This window comes from Nelumbo lutea, chromosome 1, assembly GCF_056320005.1.
Source record: "Nelumbo lutea isolate HS-2025 chromosome 1, American lotus-T2T, whole genome shotgun sequence".
In the NCBI taxonomy this organism is placed as follows: domain Eukaryota; kingdom Viridiplantae; phylum Streptophyta; class Magnoliopsida; order Proteales; family Nelumbonaceae; genus Nelumbo; species Nelumbo lutea.
Genome location: NC_142684.1, coordinates 129,190,224 through 129,217,942, shown reverse-complemented (window position 1 = coordinate 129,217,942; position 27,719 = coordinate 129,190,224). Strand labels below are relative to the sequence as shown.

Genomic DNA, 27,719 nt, shown 5'->3' with positions numbered 1-27,719 from the left:
TCAAAAATTCAAAAAAAAGAAAAAATTTCTAGACTTCCTTATTTTACTATATATAGATGGGGTTTGATTGTTTGTATTAGTTTGGTTTTCTAGCCTAAAATCGGAATCCCAACTATTTATTTGGCAAGAATGGGATTCCTCCATTGTGGAGAAATGACTATTCCATACCCCCCACCCCCTGACCCCTCAGCTAGGAAATGGGATTCCCTTTCCAGAGTCTATCAAGAAGTAAAGAACTCGTGACAATCCATTCCAGAGCCTGTCAAGAAGTAAAGAACTCGTGACAAAAACCCCAAAACCTAATATTAATAAAATAATATAAATTTAATAATAAGAGAATAATAATAAAATAACAAAATATTAATAAAATAATAATTATATATATTAAAAAATACTAATAGAGTAATAATAAAATAATAAATAGATTAATATAAAATTCAAACTTTTCAGTTGATTCTGATTCGAAATCCAAATGAACCAAACAACAATCAGAATCTGATTCCAATTATTGGCTGAACCAAACAAACGTAAGGAATAAGTGATTCCATTCTGATTCCTGGGGATTTCGATTCCAATCCTATATGTGAACCAAATGGAACCTTGTATTTGCATCCACTTGTATTAACCATGATTTGCACTTATTTGCATTAATTGACAATGCAAAATTCTCATAAAAAAATTGATGCAAAATTTGCACCACCTTCCTCTTATATCCTATCTCTCTCATATAAAGTTATGACCACATTGTTGTTTTGCTTCTTAATTTACTCCACCCAAACAGCATGGCTTTCCTCCAAACCTTAATTCTCTTTCACATAAAGTGGAAACTACACCATTTTAGATCTAAATTTTACTCCTCACAAATAGAAAGAAACAAGTCTACGTGTGAAAGCAAAAGCAAACCAGAATTTACACATAGCTCATTTCCTACTCTCATGCATTTATGCCAATGCAATGAAATTTACAATGCAAACAAACGGAGCTTCATTTGAGGTTAAAATTAGCCATCCAACGTGCCATTCAAAAAATACGGAGTTTAAATTGTACTAAATTGCTTTCTTCACTAAGGTTGTGTTTAATTGGTATCATTCTTCATGAAACCTTTAGGGTTGATCAATAGAAATTGGTGAGAAATATGAGTTGTTATGTCACATAAGGGAATTGCTTCAAACTAAATAATATATGTGGGGGACTGATCATTGCCGTTTAGAGTTGAAGGTCAAATTTGACATTTTATATAATAAGTAAAAACAACAACTTGTATTTATCAATCCAAGATGTTTTTTAATTATGTAACCTGGCATAACTCGTATTTCAAACCAATTTCTATTGATCAATCCCAAATGTTTCATAAAGAAATGACAATGTACCAAACACAACGTAAGAGGAAGAATCAATTCAATTCAAGCCAATTCACTCTTAGTACTGTTTATTCTATTCCCAAGTCCAACAAATCTTTAGGTTGTGTTTGGTTGCAATACAAATAAATTTGTTTTGATGCAAAACCATGGCAATGCAAATGTTTGCAAACAAACACAACCTTATGTTCATCATGATAACTCCTTCCTGTCTTTGCATTTCACATACAACTTTGCAATCTCCAAAGAATATTTGAGCTTTAGCGTGGTAGATGAATTCCATCTCAAATCAACTTTTTCCCCTCTCAAAAAGAGGAGCTGCATAACCTAACCTCTCATGATCCATATCCCATCCAACTTGTCCTGTCTCTGCAACTTGCAATCCATCAACCCCGTATCACTAACACCATCAATTCCTAACATGACAAAAACCTACCATTAGATTTCCATTCGGCAGACCTACTCAAACCTTTTGCTTGGTAAATACCAACACTCCCTTCTGATTCTCCCCTACAAATATCCGATCCCATATCTATCAAGTATCAACAACCGATCAAGATCCCCTTGCTCTTGTAAACCCAACGGTTTGGAATGAAGCCACGTAAGCAAATGGTTCGCATCGACCGCGATTAATTCTTAATTACATAAAAAATGAATATTCTATCTAATAATCAGAAATTTGACTTGGATAAATCATGGTAATTAAACCAAGGTAGCAAGAAAGGAACCGGATGACCTAGGGTTAAAGCATAGGTGCTGGTGTATCTTTTTGCCTTTCCCTATGATACAACCTAGCAAATGCTTATAAAAAAGACATATTTATGTTGGTAGGACACTTTTGGTGTATCATCACACTAGACTCTGTACTTTTGGTGTTTATTTTTTTTTATTTCTTATTTTTTTTTAATTTTTATAATGGTTGGGTTTAAGGAGAAATACAAATAAAATAAATAAAAAGTTGGGAAAAAAGAGAAGGGCTCACGCAGTCACGCGAGTGAAGTTGTGGATGTGGGTGAGCCACCGAGCCGACAGCTGGCTGTCGGAGACTGGGTGAAGCCCCTTCGTCCGATCGTCCTCCCCAAGCACGTGACAATTCTGAGTCCTCAATCAGAAGCAACAATCTTTCATACACGGTTGTCCAGAAATTGAATGGCTGTTTGATGGCAAATTGGCTATCAATAGCTGATTGGTCATTGGTCAGGAAATTTGTCACGTGGACAAAAAGTGAGACACGTAAGATCTATCCTGCCGACAACTCGCTCCAACTTCTTTAATACACGGCTCGTTCAGGAAATAAATGAAATATGTAATTACCAATAAAAATCGAGTCTTCTATAAATACCCGCTCTTTCCTCTCTCTCTCTCTCTCTCCCCTGTAACTGGAAGCCATTTTCATTTTTTCATTCCAATTTCTCGTTTGGACTCTTTCTTTTCATCCTTTCTTGAGTTCTTGGTAAATTTTATTTGCATGAATTGGTTTTTAGGTCTGAGCTTGGATTCAGACGGAGAACTGGGTTTATGAGGATTTGGCAATATTGAACTGTTGTGATTCGTAGAAAGCGGAGACTCAAATACTTGGATCTGCAGGTGAGTTTTATTCTTCTCTGTACTATTTATTTGTTCGGTTATTGTTCCATTTGTTGCTTTTGTGATCGATCGCTTCTTCTTTATGGGTTGTGTTCGATGAGCAAATTCAGTTGTGGAATGAATGATTTGAATTATTTGGTCTTTGATTGGGAATTTGGCTTTCGGGAGAATAAGATTTTGGCATTTTCTGATGGTTGTGCTTGTGGGAGGGGCGGAGAACGGGTAATTGTTATTAAGTGTTATTGTTGGAAGCTGAGAAGAAATGCTTTTTGCAGTTCTTAGTATTTGGAGAGAATGTGGAAATGGAATTTGTGTGCGAGATTACTGGTTCATTGAAGTGGACTGTGGAGCGTGTGGAGGCTTGTGATGAATCTTGTCGGTGTCAAGAAATCTAAGTAATCTGAAATAATATTTATTTGATTATTATTTTCCTTTTGTTTTGGGATTTTAAGAAATTTTGAAGGCTGGAAGCTATTAAATAGAGAGTTAAAAACCACGGCGTGAAGCAAAGAAAGTGGAGCAGTGGAATTCTCTAAGTAAATTGCAAATGTAGGTACTGGAGAAGTTGTTTGACCATTATAGGAAGGTTCAGCAATTTCTATTTCTGTGGTGTATTTCAAGATAGCTTTTGCCGAGCTTTTATTTGGGCCCAGAGAACTTTTTGAGTTGGGATTCTAAGACTCTGGAGGTGCTTGTTTGATGCCAGACCACTCTAAAGGGGTTTATGATAATATGATAATACATTTTACATAAAAAAAGCCTGTTTCACAAACACTACAAAAAGGGGAGGACTACGGGAAGGTGAGGAAGGAAAACTAGAGAATACCAAATCTATAAATGTAGTTGGGACTGACAGAGAGAGAAAGAGGCCGGAGAAGTAAAAGGTGTTTGAGGCTGGAGAAGATTCTCTTGGGAAACATAATTGCCTTTTAATGCTGCAATAATAAATTATTTTTAAATACAAAATGGGAAAAGAGAAGTTACTTTTGAACAACATATATTTTCCTTCTTCGTGCTTTTGTGTCTCTTTATCTCATGACTAGCTTCATCTAGGGGAGCTTTGTTCCCATCCAAAGTGGTGCTTTTGCTTCAAAAAGAGTAGTTTAGAATGCATATGAAGTGAACGATTATGTGAATTTCCTTATCTTTTGCATAGAGTTAGTGAGATCACCTCTCACCTTTTTATCCATTGTAAAACTTCTATGTCAATCTGGTACGACTTACTAAAGTATTTGGTGGCTCAGGCCTGGCATTTTAAGGTTAGGATTTGTCATATTGAATCCTTGGGGTCAAATTATTTGGACATGACCATTGAGGCGTTTGGAATAAGGTGGACAACCACTTTTGAGGAGACATTTGTCTAGAGTTACTGATTGGCTACCCACTTTGAAGAATTTACACTGCATCAGGTCGAGTCTTTTGGGATGGGTCCGTTCAGATTTTAACAAATTGTCAACCAATGTCCACCCAAATTGCACCTTTACATTTGTCCCTGATGTTTGGTTGAAGGCAGGAAGGAATGCCATTAATCTGTGCCTCTCCATATGAATAACTTCCATGTATTAATCCTGGCAGTCTATTATTGTTATTTCCCATTTCTTTGTACACTGTTTTTTATTTAATGAAAATTTCTTTTTTATTTGTCCTCCAAAAATTGTTATTTCCTATTCCTTTTGCTTATTGGATTTCCATACTTGATTGTTCATAAAGAAATTGTTCTTTTCTTGGTTTTGTGCTGTTCCAGATTCAAGAAACCTTCTTCTTTCTCTCTTCTTATTTTGACCATATTTTCCTAATCTTATTTGGGAAGAAACCAAAGTTTTAAATTATAGCTTCTTGTTGAGAAGGCATAAGAGTATGATTTGCGTGAGTAGTGTAGGTTACTTGTGCATTTTCATCTGCATTTCCCTGTCTGTCTATCTCTCCTTATCTTATTGATATGCTGGCGTGGATTCATGTACTAATACATGTAAAAATGATTGACTGTCCTGCAGTTTGCATGTGAAGCTGCATACTGTGTGATGATCTACAGTGGTAAGCTCAATAATGGGTTTTTTCCTCCTTTTTTAAACATGAATATGATTTTGGTCTCTTCCTCTCTCCCCCACTCTTTCTTTCAAGGTCATCAGAATTTAAGTCACATGTTATTACTATCCTCTTGGATTGGAAATCCATAATTTTAAGTGGCTCCTAGCTAACCTTTAAACTCTTCTAATAGACAGTAGAATTATTGGAAAAGAAGTAAACCATACAAGAAAATGTAGTAATCAGCCCAACAAAAGGAAAAGGTAAAGATACAGAACAATGATAATGCCTATAAAACCTATAGATCAAAAACCAAACAAATGAGCAAAAGGACAACCACCTCCAGCAAATGACATTAGAGCCTACAAGATTTGACCACGAGAACATAAAAAGAGCAACATCCATCAGCAATCACCTGCTATGTTGCTACCATCTAATTCTGTTGAGAACCTCAGTTTATTTATTTTTTGGAGCTAGGATTAGTCTTGTAAGAGGAACAAAGCCGATAGAAGCAGAAATATGGCAACAATGATATAACTGAAAAAGCAATGGCAGATCTTAATATTCCAGAACTGAATCTAATAGATTAAAATAAGAACTCATTGGTAATAGCTGAGGTGTGGCCAGCGCCTGTTGTCCTTAAGACTGATTTTTCTGTCTCTGGGAACTTATCTGGTGGTACAAAGGAATCCAATGATCAGCCTCTAGGGATACAACAGCTCTAAGCTCTAGTGATGCGTGCACTGACAACCCAAAGCGGCAAATCCAGTCTGATATGCATGCTTGATTTGAAGGAAAACATGAAAATAAGCAGAGGAAGGGTAGTTTATTTATTTTTGAGAAAGGTAAAGTATGAATGTATGTATTTAAATAAAAAAGAAAGCCCCTATACAACTAAAAGCTGTATATCAGGAATATACAATCTAATCACTTTACACTATGAAATCAAACCTTGACCAGTTACAAAAAGATTCTCAAAATAAAAAGAGAAAAAAAAAGTTGGTAGTTCTGCTTATAAGACACTTGTGACATGATGACCAAGAAATTATCCTGTCTATGGTCCTGTTAGCCATCAACTCATCAAGAAAGAGTGGTTGTTGATATCTGTGCCGTCCATTGGTGGGGTTGCAGTTGTCATGGTTTGCAATTTTGATATCAATAGACATTACGCCATGTAGAGATGGGGCAACTTCGGGGATATTTTGCTATCCTAATTGCCCTCAAAGGCAGCAGGCCAAAAGAGTACAGATAGTTTGAATGTATTAAACTTAACTCCTGTCCCTGGTATACCCCATTCCATATGATCCCTTACAGCTCCTGCTCTTGATAAGGAGTCAGCGGAAACATTTGCACTCCTAGGAATCCAGTTGAGCAATCTGTTGAAATTGTTACCCAGGCTTTGTGCCTTTCTAACCAAAAGTATGAATCTCTATGGGACCTCCCCTTGTTTCTTCATCCACAAAATTATGGTTTGACAATCACCTTGCACTTCAACAAACTTCATACCATTTCTGCTCATCAGATCTAGACTTTAGTTTAGAGCCATTAATTCTGCCCTCACAGCATTACCTTGTCTAATTGGTCCAGAAAAGTTAGCACAGTGTTGCTGTTATGATCTCTTACTACAACCTCCACACCAGACTGTCCTGGATTACCAAGACTGTAGCCATTGAAATTGAGATAATCTGCCTATAGCTGGATGATTCCCTAATTTCTGCCTTTGCTGATGCTTGTTTTGATGTTTGGCAATTATTGACCATCCTCTGAGAAGATCATTTATGTTGGCTCCTTGGAATTCCTCACTAACCAAGGCCCAATGAGCTATCTTTACTATAATAAGGTCAATCAATCTCTCAGCCTCTTAAAAAATTCTTGTATTCTGTCATTCCACAAACCCCAAATCAGTGCTGCCCTTGTACCATGGCATAGAATCATTTGTCTTTGAGTGTTACAAGTCTAAATATTGGTATTAATCAACCCTATTTCCTTTGATGGAGCCACCAAGCTTTCTCCCACCAGAATGTCAAAATGGTTCTAAATCTTAGTAGCACAATGACAATGCCAAAGAAGATGTTTGTGTCTTCCCTGCTTCTCAAGCATAAAACATACACATGAGATGAGACACATCAGTTTGTCTGTTTCTTTTGAAGCTTTACATAACTGTTATTAGTTTGATTTGCAGCTTCCCAAATCCCAATAAAACACTTTTACCTTGGGAGGGATAGGACTGCCCCAAAAGGTTTCAACTGGAAAATGATTAGTGGTAGGGATTGGGTGAAATGTTTGAAAAATGAAACACAAGAGGAAATATCGTTAGCATTAGGACTCAACATACTTTCATCATTCCCTGGTGGGATCAACTGAACCTTCTGAAGAGTTTCAAGCAAGGCAACTTCCTCACAGTTTTCTTGATAATTTCTCTAAGATATTTAGAAAATCTAAAGGCATCAAGGAAAATTTCTATAAATATGGATTTATTAAAACATGGAATTGTTGGGAATAGTGTAATTGCATATTTAAGGCTCAAAGAACCATAGTAAACAGTTGTTTATATCAATTATGAGAAGATTAAGATCCTTATTAGTATCACTCTGTCTCCCTCATAGTATTTTAGCAATGTTCTCGTGTTTATGTATGCTTATCACCTTTTATGTAATCTTTTTTATTTTTTATTTATCTTACAAAAAATCTTGTCTCTTTTGTTACTATATATTTTGATCAGATTGAGAATCCTTTTTTGTAGTTGCATGCCTTTTTTTTCTCATTTGTATTATAGTGATTTAGTTAGTGAATCATATCAGAATATGAATATCGAGTCAATAATCCAATCACTGAATCCCCATTTGATCTTTTAGGAAGAGATTTTCATAAAAAAATGTTGGTTTTGATGAAATATAGGAAAGTTTCAATGATCCTATGAAATATTAAATCTTAAATGCATATTTATCAATGTAATTGGAAATATCATCAATATAAGAGAGGTATTAAGAAAAAAATAGATTTTTAGAATATTTTGTGTTGTCCATAGAAAAATGGGGGGGGGGGGGATCTTGGAGATATTTCACCAAATATCACCAATATTGTGAACCATGGTAGTTTTTATAGCTGCTTTGTTGGAAAGTTGGATGAGTAGTCACTTTTGTAATGTCTCCCTTTTTGTCAGCCATTGCTACTTCTATAACATTGTAACACTAAAGAGAAGCAACAATCAAATTGAATTTGGTAAGTTGAGTTGGTTAGCAAAAGTGATCGAATATAACTCTTTCATGGAAAGCTTTAGTGAAAATTGGATCGAACAATTCATCATCATCATCATCGTCGTCGTCGTCGTCGTTGTCGTCATCATTTAATCCTTGTTCCAACTATATGGGGTTAGCTACATGACCCTTACTTTTGCGATTCTGTTTTGTTTAGTGCCATTTTCATTGATAAATTATGAGCCCTTAAATCATTTCGTACCACCTTAAGCCTAGCTCTTCTAGTACCTACAACTTGTAATAGATCACTTCTTATGGGTACCGTAGATGGTCTTCTCTACATGCCACCCAACCATCTTAATCTACTTTCCCTCATTTCATCTACTGGAGCTTCTCCTAGGTTCTTTTGAAATTTCGTTTCTGACCCTGTCCTTTCTAGTTTTTCCACTCTTCCATCTCATCATTTTCATTTCTGCCATAGCTATACTTGTTTTCTGGACATCTTGTTTCTTGACCGCCCAAGACTTTGCTCCACACAACATTGCTGGCATTAAAATTGTTTTATAAAATTTTCGTTTTAGCCACTAAAATGGGCTTAGAAGTTAAAACACCCAAGGAAACACAGGCATATGTGAGGATAGGGAAGGGGAAGGCGGGGGGGAAGATGAATGAAGTGGAGAAGTTAATTAGTAATGTGGAAGGGGATAAGGAATTCAGTGCAAGGGGAGGTAGAAGGAAAGGGGTTTATAGGAAGAAAGGAGGATAGGGTAGTATTTTCAAATGCTGAAATGAAAATTATCAGTTGGAATGTAAGGGGGTTAGGGAATGCAACAAAGAGGAGAACAATTAGGGAACTTCTAAGAAAAGAAAAGCCAGATAATCTTCTAATCCAAGAGTCTAAAATCCTTGAGCTGGATAGGAGATGGGTTAGAGGCTTTTGGGGTGAAAGAGAATTAAGGTGGAGTTTCCTTCTTGGGGTGCTTCCGGGGGTATATTAACTGTTTGGAAGGAGGAGGTAGTTCAATGCTCAGAGGAACTAATAGGGAATTTCATTGTGTCGCTTAAACTGAAAATTGCCCAGGATGGGTTTGAATGGGTTTTAACAAATGTTTATGGTCCCAATTCTTATAGAGAAAGAAACCTGATGTGGGAAGAGTTGGTTGATATGGGGGTTCATGGGAAGGGCCATGGTTTGTTGGTGGAGATTTTAGTGGTAAGATATGCGGAAAAAATGAACAGTACTAGGCAGAGGGTAATAATCTGCATGAGGAAATTCAATAATTTTATTGATACCTTTGACTTGAGAGACATACCACTGGGGCAATCTAGATTTACTTGTCCAATATTCAAGCTAATCCGATTTACTCTAATTTGTACAGATTTTAGTCTCAGTTGATTGGGAAGAACATTGGGGTGGTTTATTAGGGAAAACTTTGCTGAGAATTACTTTTGACCATTGGTCGATATGTGTTTTCAACAAGGAGTGGTTGGTGCCTTGCCTCTTTTAGGTTTAAGAACATGTGGCTTACACTTCTTGATTTCAGACAAAGAGTGGAGTGTTGGAGTGAACAACAACAGGGGATGCAATGGGAGGGGCAGAAATTTATGAAAAAGTTACAAAAGCTGATGGCAAAAATTAAAGAATGGAATAAGCTGGTTTTTGGTAGATTGGAGGAGAAGGCCAATCTAATTTTGCAAATTGAGGACATAGATAGAAGGGAATCAAAAAGGTTATTGAGAGAGGAAGACAGAAGTTTAAGCCTAAAGTTGAAGAAGGAACTCCAAGAAACTCTGTTAAGGGAAGAAATAAGTTGAAAACAAAAATTGAGGGAGAAATGGATTAAGGAGGGAGATGGAAGCACCAAGTATTTTCATGCAATTTCTAATGGTAGAAGAAGGAAAAATCTTATCTCTTGTTTAGAAATTGATGGCAGGGAAATTACAAGTCAAGTAGAGATAGCTAAGGCTTTTGCAGATCACTTTAAATCAATTTATTTAAGGCCTCTAAGTGAAAGATGGTCAGTTGAAGGGCTGAATTGGGAATATAGTGATGCCTCCCAAACCCAATTTTTAGAAAAGAGGTTTGGGGAAGATGAAATCAAGGAAGCAATTTTTACCCTGGATAGATCTAAGGCTCTGGGCTCTGATGGTTTTACAATGGCCTTTTATCAGGATTGTTGGGAGATCATTTAACCAGATATCCTTGGAGTGTTTAAAGAGTTCCATGGCAGTGATGGGTATAAGAGTGCGGTGGTGGGTATAAATGTTTTTGAAGAGGAGTTGGGCTCATTTGTGGAGATTCTAGGGTGTGTAGCCTTTAAAATATTTAGGTTTACCTCTTGGTGGAAATCCGAGGTTTGTCAGCTTTTGGAACCTTGTGGTGGAGAGAATTGAGAAAAGGCTTGCTGGATGAAAGAGGAATTACATCTCTTTAGGGGGGGAGAATTACATTGATCAAGTCCACCTTGGCTAACCTCCCTATCTATTTCATGTCTGTCTTTAAGATGCCTCAAGTAGTTGTGAGGAGAATAGAAAATTTGATGAGAGACTTCTTGTGGGAGCCAAGAGATGGAAGAAAAGATCATTTGATTAGGTGGGAGGTGGTAAAAAGGAAAGAAGTGGGTGGGTTGGGGTTAGGAAATGTAAGGAAGAAAAACCTTTGCTCTTTTAAGTAGGTGGTTGTGGTGCTTCCCCTTGTAGAATGATAGGTTGTGGCATAAAGTTGGTTTCAAGTATTCATGGGCTTTCTAGGAACGGTTGGGATGCTGCTGTTCTGCAAAGAGCCAACCAAGCTACACTGTGGAAAGTAAGTAATTAATGGTATTCTTCCTCAATTCCTTGAGCACATCAGGTATGACTTGGATTCTGATAATAGGACCATATTCTAGGAAGACGTGTGGGCTAGGGATCTCCCTTTGAAAGTTGCGTTCCCTTCTTTGCACGCTCTATAAGCCTTAAAGAAAACCTTACGTCTGATTTCTCTGGGTCTTCTTCCTCTGTGGAGGGTTGGAACTTGGGGTTTGTAAGAAACCTGAGAGAGTTTGAAATCCCTTCAGTGTCTATAGCCTTTTGAATATCTTGGATAACCTGGTTTTTTTATGAATTTGGGGAAGATAGATGGGTGTGGTATCTCAGTCCCTTTGGGTCGTTTACTTGTAAATCCTTTTTCTCTTCACTAGTGGCCTTTACCCCATCCCATTCCTTCACTGTAAAAGAAGTTTGGTGTGCCCCTATCCCCCCAAAAGTTGGTGCTTTCTGTTGGGAAGTTTACCATGAGAGCATCAACATGAGTGGTTTGTTGCAAAAGAAAAGACCAAATTGGTGCATTTTGTGTAAAGTTGAATGGTGACAGTGCTTTCCATCTCTTAATTTCCTGTCCTTTTGTTTGTTATATTTGGGAATGGTTCTTCTCTCTTTGGTTGTAGGAGGATCCCTCCTGTTAGTTTGGAAAGTCTCTTTAGCCCATTCTTTATAAGAAGTACAAAAAGAAGACACAGAATTTTGTGGAAGTGTGCCAGAGAAGCTATTGTGTGGACTGTTTGGGAGGAAAGGAACTTAAGAATCTTTGAGGATAAAGAGAGAAGCAAGTAAGTAATCTTGGAGACTGTTACAGTTAGAGTTGCTCATTGGGTGAAGACTTTGAAACTATTCTCTGATTTCTCAGTGGAAGACTTATTTCAAAACTGGGGGTTGATTTCCCTTTCTTCTTCTAGGAATCAAAAGGTCCTGGAGGTTTGGGCCCCCAAGTAAAGGTTGGATGAAACTTAACTTTGATGGAAGTAGTTTTGGTAATCCGGGGCCCTTTGGAATTGGAGGAGTGATTAGGGATAGGAGTGGGAACATTTGTGACTTGTTTTTGGGGCCTATTGAGAAGGGTGGTTCAATGAAAGTTGAGTTCATGGCTGTTGTTGAGGTGAAAAAAGCTAAGGAAATGGGGATTACAAGATTGATGGTAGAAGGGGACTCAAAAGTAGTCATTGGCTGGCTGAAAAAAGAAGGGGTATGCTAATGGGTTGGCGGATGGATTAGCTAATCAAGGAGTGAATAGACATTGTTTGTTTTGGTCTCAATGTTAGTTGGGTGGTGGGATTCTTTGCTGTAATGGATGTTATTTCTAACAACTTCTTGTTGTACTATTCTCATTTTAAGATCTAATAAAATTCTTTGAGTTACTGATCCATTTTTTTTTCCTTTTAACCAAAGTGGTATTTGCCTATCACATACGATTCCGGATGCAACCCCCATTTTGCTCATCCTACTTTAACTCTGTTGGCGATATCCTTCTTAATCTCTCTTTTCTTATGAATTATTGAACCAAGGTAATAGAAGAGGTCACATTTAGTTATCTCTCGGTCCTAAGTATACCTTGATGTGCACTTCTCTTATTGTTAAATTAACATTGCATAAATTTTGTTTTAGTCCTACTTAATTTTCAAAACCTCTTGTTCTTAGGTATTTGTCCATAGATCTATTTTTTTAGAAAGGGTAAGGTAATTTTATTGAAAAATATTGAAGATACAAGCAGAAACCTGTCTAGAAAGAGACAGGACAGAAATCAACACCAATTACAGACACCAAATAGACTGAGACCTAAGCAACTAATACATTCAGATGTTTGAATTCTGGATTGACAGAAATCTAGGGAAGCAATTTACTAACTACACACTGCACTATCTCTTCCGGACTTTTCACTTTACTAAATATGGATCTAATTTTTCATTTAAATCTTCATTAGTTCATCAATTAGTTGTTAGACATTGTATGCCCTTAGCTCCAATCATCATGATGTACATTATGACATTTATTGTTTAGAATCGTGTAATACCCTTAAACTGGACACATATGAGACTCGTGTTTGTTTAGAATCTTCACAGCCGTTGGATAGATTTGGGGAGATTTATCCTGTCAAGGCTGACATTGGTGTATTACCAAGTTGGTGGGTGGCTTGTCTCAGCTGCTAGGGTGAGACTTGAGGTATATGCAGTGTGGGTTTTCTTGAAACCCTGAATTGGACCAAAATTCCAGTATTGCCCTGGACCTTGGAGATAGATGGGCAAAACTGGAATGTTACACCTGACCCCTAGACTCGATTATGATACTGCACTAGGTGTCGGATTGGGTTGTTTTCAATGTGCCAATCAGTGAGATCCATAGAGGGGGTCAAAACCTGGGTATGTTGGGACAGTCCGAGAATTCATCTAAGTGGGTGATCATAGTGACAGGATCAGCCCCTTTGTCGGACAAAGTGAATGATCGAGAAAATGCACTCTCTCAGATGGAAACCTAAACTACCAACAGTGGATTTCAAATGTGTTTGAAATTTGGTTTTGCAAAATATGTTTATATAGATATATACTTATATATATTATGGTTTCAAAATGTTTGTAAAATGTTTTAATTCCCAGGATCCATGTGAGTAGAGAGTGTAGCACTGTACCTTGCAGCCGAGGGAGAGGTCCTCTCTTGTCAGACAGTGTTTGATCATTAAGGGCTGAGAGGTTAAGTGTAAGACCATTGAGGATTATACCTAATGGGCTAATCTTGCATTTGCCCACAGATATTGGGCCTTCATAAGATGGTTGGACCTAAGGACCATTTAGTGTAAATGTTGGGCCCATTAAGAGCCCATAGTGATGGACTCAGGGATTCACTGTATTCAGTAGGGAATTCGGCTAGGCCTTATAACAGAGGTTAGGCTGAACCCATGTGGCTGATGTGTAGATCAATGTTAGGGTCCCACGCCATACAAAGAGAGCCAAGCTAGCCAACATTAAAAGAAAGTGAGCCTGGAAGCTATAATGGGCCGAAAAGCTCATTTCGAACTGGGTTAATTGGATTAATTAAATAGGGGCGGATCTGGGTTTGGATCAGTAGATAAGGATAAAAGGATAATTCTTATCCACTTAAAGAGTCCATATCCAAATAAAGATTTGGATCAGGAAACTCCTAATTTGATTAGAAATAAGTTGATCTTGAACTGCAGATAAGATAAGGGGTTATCCTTATCTCTATTTATAGCCTTAAAGAGTCAAGATCCAAATAAGTAACAAAAGACTGAACTTATGTTTGGATTAGGAGACTCCTAATCAGATTAGGAGGTTGTCTCTTTAAGGCTATAAATAGAGAGTAGGGCGGACCTGAAAAAGATACACAAACATTACAGAAGATAACTCAGTTAGACTGATCTTGCCTTTAGTTCTTTTTCTTCCTGCTCTTGCCGCCCTACCCCGTTCGATCTCCAATTCTTGGATCTGATCAAGATTTGATATTGATATTGTTTCTTGCTAGAAGAAACAATTTTGAAGCTGTGCTCACTACCCCATTCGATTCTTGCTGAAGAATCACAAGCTCTTGATGAAGAACTACCTGCTAGTCCTGCCTCATCCTAAGCTGTGTCATCTTTAGTGGAGGGAGGATTTGGTACACTCTTTGGGCTTGAACACTTACGTTGGGAGGAGCTTTTTGCGTGGATTCCGTATCAGGTATATCCTTCCCTAATCTTGGTTTCAAATTTGGTCCGGTTTGGTTACAAGAACGAACCTTGAAAATGCAGTTTTCTAAATTGGGAATAGGATTCCCGGATGGGGGTAAACAAATTTTTAAAATTCCGCCCAACCTTCCTGTAGGGTTCGGCCATCCATATGATGGATCTCCCATCCCTTGATTAGTACCATGTCATCAACAAACAAAAAGCACGATGGGACTTTCTCTTGAATATGTTTAGTCAATTCATCCATGATTAATGAAAATAAATAAGGAATAAATGCTTAAAAAATAAAAGGTTGCCCAAGAGTGAAAACACGTGCAATACGACACAATGCAATGGGCTGCATACTTGTGAGCCCAACCTATCCCGGCCTGGTGTGTGCATGCATGCATGCAGTGGTCCAATGCCACTCTTACCACATGTCTTATACCATATGTAGTGATATAGTGGACCTGACCTGATATATTTACTTGTGGTCCCATAAGTTCAGTCTTTTGTTGCTTATTTTCTGCTCAACTTGAAGTTATTGCTGTTAGCAATACCTTTAGGTTGAAAAGTAACCCAGAAATCGAAGGGAAGAAGAAGAGAAAAGAAGAGAGAATAAAAGAGAAGAAAATAGAAGAAGAACAGGAGAGGAATGGGTGGAATGTTACAATGCTGCCGCCCTAAGCAGTATTATTTATATGTGTTTAACATAACATTATGTTCTTTCCCCTTCCTCCAATGGCCATCATGGCAGATTGAGCCCACTCCAAATAGTTTGAACCATCAAACCTGATTGTGGTAATCTGAAAAGGGTTGTTATTAGTCCATGCTGAGCTCCATGCTGAGCTCAACAAAGAAGAAAAAAAACACACTCGGCTCCCCTTTTGAATAAAAAAAGCTGAGAGTAGGGACAACAATCCAGTCGATTTCAAAAAAAGGCAGCCACACCTCACAGAGATTTCAAAAAACCCTATTTCCTTTTACAAACTTCAGGAGAGTTGAAAAGACTACCCAGAAACTTCTGGGCGGCACCTTCAATCTGAGATTTAAACCCTAAATCTCACCTCAAATTAAGTTTTCTCTGATTCTTCCTGACTGCTGGGCAATCTCCACGAACAGAAGTGTCCTGGGCAAGGCTTCAAACTCCACCAATCTCCAAGAATCAGGTCTCAAAGAGAACTAAATCTTCAGCCCTATTAAATTCTCATGTAGCCGGCTGGGAAGAGCTCACATGAAATTCACGAGCAGAACTAAACCTGAGCTATACCAACTTGAAGTTACTGCTGTTAGCAGAGCTTTTATGTTGAAAAGTAACCTAGAAATTGAAGGGAAGAAGAAGAGAAATGAAGAGAGAAGAAAAGAGAAGAACAGGAGAGGAATGGGCGGAGTGTTACATTACTGCTTCCCTAAGTAGTAATATTTATATGTGTTTAACATAACATTAGGTAAATGGACAAAAATGCCCTGCTACCTATAACAGTACAAGAAAGCAAGCATAAAGCAGAAAATAAGCAACAAAAGACTGAACTTATGGGACCACAAGTATACCAGGTCTTGTCCACTGTATCACTACACCATATAACAAGAGGATACAATATAATATTAGCAGCTCAAGTGAAGTTCCTTTCCTAGTCCATGTGGGACTCTAGGAAGTGGGAAGCACCATGGAGTAGAGGAGAAACAATGGACAGGATGAATGTCGCTTTCACAGTAAAGACAAAATAAAATAGAGATGAAAGCATAAACAATTTAAAGTTTTTTTACATATAATACCAAACAAGACAAAATATCAAGTATTAATCTGAATCATGGTTTGCAACATAGATGACATTTGGCGATATATCCCCAAATATCCTCATTTGCTAGGTGGGAAAATATGAAATCTTCCTGGAATTTTTTTCCAAATATCCCTGATATTTTGCTGATATGTCAGCTATATTTCAGATATCAATGATAGACTGTATATTTATAAGTTAAAATTTTAGAATATTATTAAAAATTTTCAATATTTCATTTAAATCGTCATAATTTTTAAAAAATATTTTCCTAAAAGAACTAGTAGGGAATTGGTGATTGGATAATTGTCTTACTACTTCGATATGATTTCCAAGGTCTTCAACCATTGTATTGCCCTATTTAACACACAGTCTTTCAAATCCTGGCTGCTCCTTTCCTTTTCTTGAAAAATTCTAAGATTCTTTATTCCCAAAGAGTCCAAATCAAAGCAGCACTAGCACATCTCCACATAATTCTCCCTATTTTTGTAGGCCAATAAAAGGTAGAATGGTTGAAGAACATGTGAACTTCTGTTGTTAGACTCCAACTACCCCCAAACAACGAAAGTAGCCAAGCCCAAAGGTCTGTAGAAAAGGGACAAGATATTAATGAATGGTAACAATCCTCACCGTGAGCTCTACAGAGGATACACCAATTAGGAGAAATACAGAGGAAAGGTCTTCTCTTTTGTAGGTTATCTAAAGTGTTAACTTTCCCATGGAATACTTCCCAACAAAATGCCATAATTTTTGGGGGAACAGGCCTACACTAAATTTCTTTTGACGGAAAGGGTTGGTGAGTAGAAAGTTGAGAGATGGACTTGAAGAAAGAAGCACAAGTGGAGGTTCCATTGGGTCTAGGAGTCCAAACCCTCTTATCTGGCTTGAAGGGATCCAAACAAACCTGATTAAGACAACCAAGCAAAGCAGAAAGAGAATCAATTTCAACATCCCTAAGACCTCTATGAAACCCAAAATCCCAAGTAGGATCTAAGGGTGTTCCCAAAGGTGAGAAATTTTGAGACCACCTCTTTTTTGTACAAAGAAATAGAAAAAAGAGAAGGGAATAAATCCTTTAACGGTGTGTCTCCTACCCAAATATCCTCCCAGAAAAGGACAGAGTTGCCAGAACAAACTTCATACCTGATAAAATTGAGGAATTGAGGAAGGGTGTTGTGAATAGCCTTCCAAGGTGATGCTAGGTTAGCTTGCCTTGATACACCAGCATCCCGTCCATTCTCTGACCTGCCATGAATGCTTCCCACCACCTCATGCCACAATCTCTTTCTTTCCAAAGGCCATCGCCATAACCATTTCCCTAACAGGGTTTGATTTTTTCTAGTTACCCTCCCAAGTCCCAAACCCCCCTCTTCTTTACTTTTGCACACAATTTCCCAATTAGCCAAGTGATCATTTTTTTCTTGTCCCGGCTCCCATAAGAAATCTCTCATCAACTTCTCCAGTTTCCTAGCTTCCCTAAATGGTATCCTAAAAATAGACAAATAATAGGTAGGTAAGTTAGCCAAGGTAGCTCTTATTAGGGTAATTCTCCTTCCCAAAGAGATATAATTCCTCTTCCATGAGGCTAATCTCTTCTCAAACTTTTCTATCACTGGGGTCCAAAATCTACTTTCCCTAGGATTTGCCCCTAAAGGAAGCCCTAAATATGACATAGGCCAAATGGAAGTGGAACACTCAAGACACTCCGCAATAGCCTCGACCTCCCCTACCTCCAAATTTATACCCGCTATGCAGCTCTTTTCCAGATTTATTCTCAAGTTAGAGATACTTTCAAAACCTTTTATTAGCTCCTTTAGGTTTGCTACCTTTTCCCTAAGACCTCCTTCACAAAAGATCATTAGGTCATCTGCAAACTGAAGGTGGGTGACGGGAACTTGGTGTCTCCCTATTCTCCAACCTCTAATGGCATCTTCGCTGTCAGCCTTAGTAATGATCCTACTAATCACATCAGCTACTAAGGTAAAAAGGAAGGGTGAGAGTAGATCCCCTTGCCTGACACCCCTGCAAGCTGGAAAAAAATCCCTCACCATACCATTTACCAGAATAGAGTAGTGACAAGTACTAATACACCCAAAGATCCAATTACACCACTTGTCCCCAAACCCACAGTTTAACCTCTAATAGAAACTTCTAGTCCACCAAATCATAGGCCTTTTCAAGATCCAATTTGCAAATGAATCCTCTCTTACTAGACCTTTTCATTTCCTCCACACACTCATTCGCAATTAAGATCTGATCTGTTATTTGTCGCCCTTGAATGAAAGCCCCCTGTGTTTCACTAATGATAGAAGGGAGGACTATTTTGATCCTCAATGAGAGCACTTTAGCCAGAATTTTATAGATGCTTGTCACCAAACTAATAGGCCTGAAATCTTTTGGGTGGTTGGCATCAATCTTCTTAGGTATCAGGGCCAAAAAGGTGGCATTAATTCCAGGGCTTATAGTGTGATTGTCTGCAAATTCCTTAAAGACTTCAACTAAATCCTCTTTCACCACCTCCCAACAGTCTTGATAAAAGCCCATCGTAAAGCCATTTGGACCCGAAGCCTTGGATCTATCCATTAGAAAAACAACTTTCTTAATCTCTTCTTCCTCAAAATCCCTTTCCAGCCACCTTGCCACTCCATCCTCAATTCTTGGCCAATCCACCATTTCCATGACCACTCTCTCACTCAAAGGTCTTCTATAAATCGATTTGAAGTGGTCCACAAATTTTCTGGCTATGTCATCCTGGTTGGTAATTACCTCCTCTCCCATCTCTAGCTTGGTCACAAGATTCTTTCTTCGTCTCTCATTTGCCAAATCATGGAAGAATCTAGTGTTCCCATCGCCTTCCTTAATCCACTTGTGTCTAGATTTTTGTCTCCAACTGATTTCTTCCCTCAATAACACCTCTTCCAAATCCTTTTTCAATTGTCTCCTTAACACTCTGTCCTCCTCGGTCAGCCCATTTTGAGATTCCTTTAAATCCAAGTTCTCTATGTGAGACATTAGGCACAATTTTTGCTCCTCAATTCTACCAAACTGATCTCTATTCCACTCTTTTATTTTGGCTCTCAACCTTTTTAATTTCTTATGGAACTTGATCCCCTTCCATCTTACCCCCTTCTCCTCCTCACCCCACCATTCCTTCACTTTTTTCACAAAATCTGGATAGGTGAGCCACATATTTTTGAATCTAAAAGGTTTGGGTCCTATAGAAAATGACTCAGTACCTATTTGGATAGGACAGTGATCGGAGGTGACCCTGGGTAACGCTCTAGCAACCAAGTTTTCCAAACTATTCTCCCAGGCAAGGTTAAATAAGAATCTGTCCAGCTTCGAACACAAAGGGGTTTCCTGGAGGTTGGACCATGTGTAACTGGCTTGCAACAGAGTATTTCCTTCAATTCACATTCTTCAACAAAACCATTAAATTTCCTCATGCTTGTTGAAATTACCTGTTGGGGATTACTGGTTTCATCAGAGAATCTAATGACATTAAAATCCCTGCCCAGGCACCAAGGACCATCCCATAGCCCCTTGATTATAGTTCCTCCCACATCTCATTCCTCTCTTTATAGGAATTAGGGCCATAAACATTGGTGAAGACCCGTACACACCCATTCTCTACATTCTTACACTTAATGGAAACTGAGAATCTACCTATCAATTCTTCCACTACTTCCACTACATCCTCCCTTCACAGTGTTACAATCCCCCTCGAGGCTCCCCAAAGAAGGAGACAAGCTCCAACCTAAAACTCTAGATCTCCAAAAACTCCTCACCCTTCTCTTTCTTGCACTCCCTAACACTCTTACATTCCAGCTAATAATTTTCATCAAGACAACATAGCAAAGCAAAAAACCCATGAAAAGGCCATAGTCTCATCATTTTGTTCCTCCCCCCCCCCCCCCCCCCCCCTTCCTAATATAACAATCATTCTTTTTCTTTTCTCCATCCTTTCCATCCAATGTCTGAGGAAGAATTTGACCTTGCTCACATTTATTTTGGCTACAACATCTTTCTAAGAGTCCTTCCTTTTTTTTTTTTCCTCCATCATTGTAGAAATCATCTCCCAAATTCTGTCTGCCTCCCCCTTGCTACTTCCTTCCAACACCCTCTCTCCTTCTTCCACTATCACCCTCTCTCTTGCATCAGAACCTCCTGGATGGGAAGCTGGGATATCTGTTACAGGCATAGCAAACAAGTCAGTACCTATAAAAGAATTGTCACCCATACCTGGTAGGACGGGGGTAGGACTAGAAACACTGGAATTGAAGTGCTGACAGGTGACAAATGGTTTTAAGGCCTTTCCCTTTCTTGGACAAGGTTGTGAAGTAGACATAGTGAAAAAATCACTTCCTGGCGACCTACCCACTTGGAAAACCTTTCTCTGTGTTTCCGACACTAGAATACCCACATCCATCCTCACGCCCGATTCTTGTCCCTCTCCACCAACATCCTGTAATTCATTAGACTCAGGTTCAGCTCCCTTGACGAAGGGAGGAGGAGTTTTCACAACTTTAGAACCATTTTCTTCACCATTTCTAGTCTTCCCGTCAACTACCTCTTCAGTCTCTTCCTCTAAAAACAACAGCTCTGTATGCAAACTTTCTATTTCAAGTAACTCATTGTTGCTTTTCGGAGACAGACTTCCCAAACTTAACATTTCGTCTCTATCAGAATCGTCACTGCTGTTTTGTTCACACAACCAATCTTCAGACCCTGTTTTGTTCAAATCACTAGGCTTCATGTTTCTCGGGTTGCGCCTATCTGGTGAAAGACGGTTCACCAGGTTGGATGGAATCCATTGTAGAGAGCCTCGAGGCTGAGAGTCTTGAGATTTTGCGCCTAATCTGTTCGATTGAAAGGAGGGAGTCGGTGTAGAAGAAGATAGACGCTTAGTCTCGTCTATCAGCTCATCCCTCCTCCCAGTCACGTGCTTACTTAAAAGTGTCCCTCGGCCCAACTGTCTTGTAATGGGCCTTGGGCTCAAGATTATAGGAACCCAACTTTAAGACCTTTACTTGAGTTGCCTTCTCCGGCCCACCACAAAAGGGATCCACTCGATTGGGCCCATTTTCTAATTCTTTTCGTCCCACTTGACCTCTTAAAAAGCCACGCCCCCCTGTTTTATTGGTCGAGCCAACAACCTTCCCTGTCTGAGGTTGCTTGTTCAGCCCTCTCCCTTTCGCCAATGATAAGTTTTTGTCTGTTTCCCCCGACACCACCTGCGCAAAGGATCTGCCATTTGTCATATCCTTATCTTGCTTTCTCCAGGTTTGACCTTCCAACTGCCCCAAAACTTTTTGGATTCCCAGAACTTGTTGGCCCTTTTTAGTGAAACATTCCTTCCACAGCCCTGCTTCAGTGGGGGAAGTTAACCACACAGAGACAAAGCTCCCCTTTGTTCGTACCTCTATCTTTCGTGGAATGTCTTTTGGCTTCACACCACTTAACAGGATTGCTATTGAGTAAAGATCACCCCAGAAAGCTCCTTTCAAGATTCCTCCACACAATACAGCTATAGACTCTGCTCTTTCTTGTTTCCATAAATGAAATGGCAAGCCTATTACACGCACCACCACACCATCTTCGACAAAAAAATCCTTGGAGTTGGATGTTGGATTCCATTTAAAGACTGAATGATCCAAAATCAGCCTGAACATTTATAGCTGATATTTCCAAATCATTCTCTAATGGATCTAGGATGGCTTTACGGCTATCAAAGGGGGTTACTATGAAGACACTCTTCAGCTTCAACCTGGTTGCCAGTAAATCAGCTACCCTCCTCCAATCATTAACCTTTTCCTTGGCTTGTATCACAAACTTACTATCCCACTCTCTCTCTAGACCTCCCACCATTCTGCATTGGCCTTTTGTTTTTGCCATGACCACTGGCCCTTGTTCTACCCTGCTGTTGCTGAGATATGCTTCTCCTCCCTTATGGAGGCTTTTTTATCATTTGCTACTCTTTGGACTAAGAACTCTTTGAGCAACCAGTCAACTTCCCCCCAACCTTGGTTCTGTTTTCCTGCTGGTAGACACACCAGTTGCCTTCGTCCCTTACCAGAAAATTCAGCCAAAGCTATGAAGAAACCTTTTCTATTTCTCTTACATTCAACAACATATCTTCTCCCTTCTAATGTACTACAGTCCTGCCAGTTTATCTGCTTACTTTTGAACAGGCTCCAGCTATGAACTGTCTTAGCCACTCGATCACTTCTAATCCTTCTAGCAAAACTGTGCCCTTTTCCGCTTCCCTTACCTTCAGGCTTGCCTTCCCCTTGATTCTCATCTCTTCGAACATGAGATTTTTTGCTTCTATCTTCAAGGATCTTCTCCACTGACCTGCCTGCACGAACTCCATTCACAGCTCGCTATGCTAGCCTCCCTTGAGGGTGTCTTCCTTTCTCTTGGACAGCCCTTTGCCAACCTTAAAACTGACGCCTTCCAAGAATGCAGGAAGATTTTTCATGATGCCTTTCCAAAGAGAGCTGCCCCAATTTGGAGGAGGATCCCCAGATCTCCAATTATGGCGAAATGTTCATCGATATCGAAATTACGAATCATAATCTGAATCACCTAAAATAATGATAAACCGTAAAATATCAATGGGGCTTAGTAAACGCTCTGAAAAAAGGAAAAGAAAATCAAAGACCAACAAGCAAAGAAACATTCCACACCAAAACCACTAAAATGCCCTTCTACCAATTAAAAGGGACCCCTTTGCCCTATATGCTTTCCTATTGCTTTGTTTTGTTAACTTATTGTTCATTTGTAGATAATTTAGAAAACTTTTTCTTTTTGTTGCTAAAAATTTAAATATACTTTTTTTTTGATCTGCAACTCTGAAATGATTTCATTCATTAGAAAAAAAATTATGGATACAACAAAAAGTTGTGAAAGAAACCAGCTATAGTAAGCTGATCCAAAACAAAATTACAAATGATCCCAAAACATGTGTTCTTCGAACACCTTGCTTAGCTAAGCTATTTGCCAAATTGAAAGTTCTGCATATATGTATTGTCAAACTCTTTCTGGTAGTTGTTGGATAAATCTATTCCATGTTTCTTGGGATGAGGAAGCTTATGTATGAATTCATGTTGGTCAGTTCCTAATAATTTCATCTATTTTGTGTTTACAGTTTGGCATTATGTGTTTGGAACTGGCGTCTATTCCAGGGGAAAAATCCGACCAGTCTTTCAGGTGGGAATTTCTTCTAAATCTTACTGTGGCCCTAATGTTATTTTGTTGTCTTTCTTATAACTATGGATTAGTAATGTGTGTCGTTTAGAATCTAAAAGGTAGGCTAATTGGGTTTTTATCTGAAGCTCTACAAATTAGTTTCTTATTGAGAAGAAAAATATTTTTCTAAGAATGGGTATTAAAGGTGCAAAGATTGGAAAGTTATGGCCTTAAAAAGTGGGAATTCACTCAGTTGTTCAATAAAAGAGAAAAAAGAGAAACTGATGGAATCAGTCCTTTCTAGATCAACTTTCTGATTCAGAAGCAGCTTTTATTTTGTTGGACATTTTTCCCTGGGCCAATAGTGTATTTCTCGAGCCACTAGAATTTGTTCTTTAATCTTTTCCTTTTTCTTTTTGAAATAGTTGTGTTATTAGATCCTAATCCTAGCCACTATATAAATGTGTTATGAAATTTTACCAAATAAAATTTGTACCCAGATGTTTCATAAATATCTGAGCAGCCTTCAATTTGCAGGTCATATGACCTAAAGGTCAAGGAAGTCATAGTTCAAGGAGTTTGCTATCTTCTTTTCTGTCATTCAAGAATTTTTTGTAGACTTAAAATGCCCTTAATTGGGTGAGAAGTGGGACGAGATGGTTTTAGATTGCAAGTCTTCAAGGAGATGGAGGAGACACGAGAGGATGCAGGGCTGTCAGAATCTGAGACTTCTAACGCTACTGGTTGGCCCTCAGATTTTATGGAAAAACTACAATCACTTTCTCTGGCCTCTCAAGAAGAGAACCTAAATACGAGAGGATCAAATAGTAACCATGAGGAAGATGAGTTGTCACATCAGACAGCTTCGCAGATTCTCTGGACTACTGGAGTGCTTTCTGGAAAAATTCCTAATGGGTTCTACTCTGTCATTCCAGTGAGTGCTAGCTATTGATGCATATTAGAAGTTCGCATTTATAACTAAACATCAAATTGTTGGTTTTTCTTTCTTCTGCAGCCATTTTGTTGTAGTTTGTTTTTTCTAAAGTGATGCAATTGCATTTTTCTGGCTTTGGTTTTACAGGAGTTAGATGTATTCTTTTGTAGTGATATGAAGTTTCTATTCATTTAAGATGTGTATGAAGTTTTTAGTCTCTTTGGACATCTGGATTGTATGCTTAAGCTTGAATGTGGCTCTTTATTGGTATGTTAATCATTTTGTTGTTGGCCTTTATATGATATCTTTATATTTTTGCTGTTTGTCAAACTTGACACTTGCTCTCTCAGACCCCCTTTCAAGTCAATCAACAAATCAATTTAATACATAATTGATTTGTATTAAATTGAGTATAAAATGGACTAGTGGTTGGAAAAAACTTTGGCATATGTGCAAACTATAACTTGAGTTTAACCATATTTGGATTAGTCTGATGGATTTCTAGTTATTAAATCATTAAAAAACCTATTAAAACATGAAATAGAAACACAATTTAAAATAGAAAAATTTCAAGTCACGGATTGATAATGGTAAATTAGCATAAATAAAAAATAATCCAAGAATAGTAGTCATTAGAGCCTTTAAAGTAAGTAGGAGCTTTTGATATCTGTAGAAAAGAAGGGAAGTTTTCTGTTTAGTTATATGCTTTTATCTTTTATTTGTTATTAGTTATGGGCCTTAGTCAGTTTTAGTTTATTCATGTACTTAGGTGTAGGGGTATTTTAGACTTTTTACCTTTTGTTATGCTCACCCTATTTAAATAAGATTGTGTGGGTGCTCCATACTGATATTTGACTCTCAAAACCTTTCTTTTCTTCATTTTCTTGGATGATTTTGTTGGACTTGCTGCCTAACTCAAGTACCACTTCAAGGACGGTACTTCCTCCTAGAAGAAGAAAGAGAGAATAATGGGAGAAGATCAAACTTCAACTGTTCCATTGAGTGTGTGAACTGCCACTTACATAGATGGTCTTACATTAGGTAACTGAATAGAATCCATTCGGTTTGGATCTACTGACTTCTAGCAATTTGAGATTCCTTTTGATAGGACTGTTAGGTTGTTTCCATCTGAATGTTGGGGTTGGACCTTGGTAGATCATCCAAGACTGGCTTGGTCCTGCCTCCCTCATCTTGGACTTTAATGGGCCCAACTAGATTCCTAACATCTCCCCCCTCTTAGGATTATCTTCGTCCTCAAGGATTAATTGGAGAAATTTCTAGTGGAGGGTGGAACAAGAGTCCCATGTGTTACCTTCATTTGGAAGGCCTATCCACACCACTAGAGCTTCTTTAAAGGTTTTCTTTCCACTTTTTACCCATTGATAGTCAATTGTTTTGTTTGGTTGTTGCCTGAGCTCCCCTTCATTGAATTCTGGAACCCCTAGACATAGGGTTGTGTTAGGACCTAGGGACCCCTTGAGAAGCTACACATGAATCTTGAGTGGATCATCAAGTTCTTTGGTAAGTCAAGGCGGTAAACTATAGCCCCTATTTTTCGAGGATGGTAAATGGCCCATATAACTTGGGGGGTAAGTGCTTTTTACCAAGCTCCTTTGGCCACTGTGGTCTGCCTTTAAGGGTGGAACTTGAGAAAACCAATTTTCCAACTTGGTATTCAATGGGTCGGTGTTTGCAGTCATATTAAGCTTTCATTTGCTATTGTGTCTTTAGGAAGTTGGCTTTTGAGGGCCCGTATGATTCTATCCCTACTCCCTAGTACTCAAGTAGTCATTGACGGCAGTACTTGCTGAGGATTCCTCATATGGTAGGATTAGAGGTGGATCTCTGTCATATAAGGCCTTAAATGGAGTCATCTTGGCTGAGGCATGAGATGTGTTGCACTAAAATTCAGCCCAGGAGACTCACTATTGGTCATCTCTTGGGCCAAAAACATCATATCAGTACCTTGGAAACTCAAATTTATCTTCAGAGAAATTGACACACTTGCAAGGAAGTTCAACTCTCAATTTGGTTGGGTCAAATGGGATGCAAATGGGATGGCTGATACCCTAGCAAAACAAGGGGCAAATAGATCATTGCACTGGGCAGAATTGTAACTAATTACTGGAGATTGCAGTCTGTCCCCTCTGCAATCTTTATCTATTGTAACTTAATTTCTCTGTTATTAATGAAAGTTTTTTGCTGATAAAAAAAAGAAAAAAAATTCAGCCCAGGGCAACCATTGCACCCGTTGCCTTGTGTGTCACTCTCCTGCATGGCACCTTAAGTAAAATTTGAGGTACTTGTTGACCACCTCAGTTTGGCCATCTTGTTGAGGGTGATATCTGGTAGAATAGTCGTGCTTAATCCCCTAGAGCTTTAAGTATTCTCTCTAGAAATTGCTAAGGAATGTTGGGTCCCTATTAGAGACGATGGCCTTGGGGGTTCCATGTAGTTTGGTGACCTCTCAAACAAATGCTTTTAAGGGTGTGGCAAGAGTATGAAGTGATCATACTTTGAGAGTTGGTCCGCAACAACTAGAATAACAGATTTACCTTTTGATGTTTACAATCTTGATATGAAGTCCATGAAGACTTCATCCCATATCAAATCTGGAATTTTAAGAGGCTGCAGCAGCCCTACCGAGGCTTGGGCCTTGTACTTATTCTGCTAACAGATAGGATAGGTAGCTATCAACTCCTTGGTGGCCTTCTTCTTCTGTGGCCATAAATAGTAGGCAATCATTTGCTGGTAGGTTCTAAGAATACCTGAGTGTCCACCTTCAAGAGAGCAATGAAATAGCTGGAGTAGTTCTTTGATATGGGATAACTCAGGCTCAGGGGAGATTACCAGTTGACCTTTTAGAAAATAGTAGAATCGGTAACTGTAAAGCTCGATGTTGATAATGGATCTTGGGAGCCCATTTAGAGCGGATTTGTTCCAGTTTTGGGTCTCTCTAAGCCTTGCCTAAGAAGATCAAGTAGAGGGTAGATGGGCATGGAGATGATTAGTATTTTTTTTTTTTTTTTTGATAGGTCATAGAGATGGTTAGTTGGGCTAACTTAGTTACTTGGGAGGGTGCATTAGCCACTTTATTGGCTGAGTGGACTTATGTTTCGATAGTATAATCATAGCCCATGAAATTATAGGTCCACCTTTGGTGCTCTTTAGTTGTGGATT

The 27,719-nt window shown here is 38.6% G+C and overlaps 1 protein-coding gene across 9 annotated transcripts in view; it reads left to right on the top strand.

Moving 5' to 3' along the window:
- Positions 1–2,702: 2,702 nt before the first annotated feature.
- Positions 2,703–27,719, top strand: part of LOC148877512 (serine/threonine-protein kinase EDR1-like) — a 164,759-nt gene continuing 139,742 nt past the window's right edge. For 3 of the 9 annotated variants that reach the window (XM_088942079.1, XM_088942076.1, XM_088942071.1), the window contains exons 1-4: positions 2,724–2,945; positions 4,940–4,979; positions 23,565–23,626; positions 24,143–24,539. In XM_088942079.1, the coding sequence (XP_088798205.1) occupies positions 24,291–24,539 (249 nt within the window). In that variant the 5' untranslated portion in view covers positions 2,724–2,945; positions 4,940–4,979; positions 23,565–23,626; positions 24,143–24,290. Of the gene's footprint in view, positions 2,946–4,939; positions 4,980–14,455; positions 14,650–23,564; positions 23,627–24,128; positions 24,540–27,719 lie in introns of all 9 variants that reach the window. The other 6 variants (XM_088942073.1, XM_088942075.1, XM_088942072.1 and 3 more) reach the window with 6 other exon arrangements.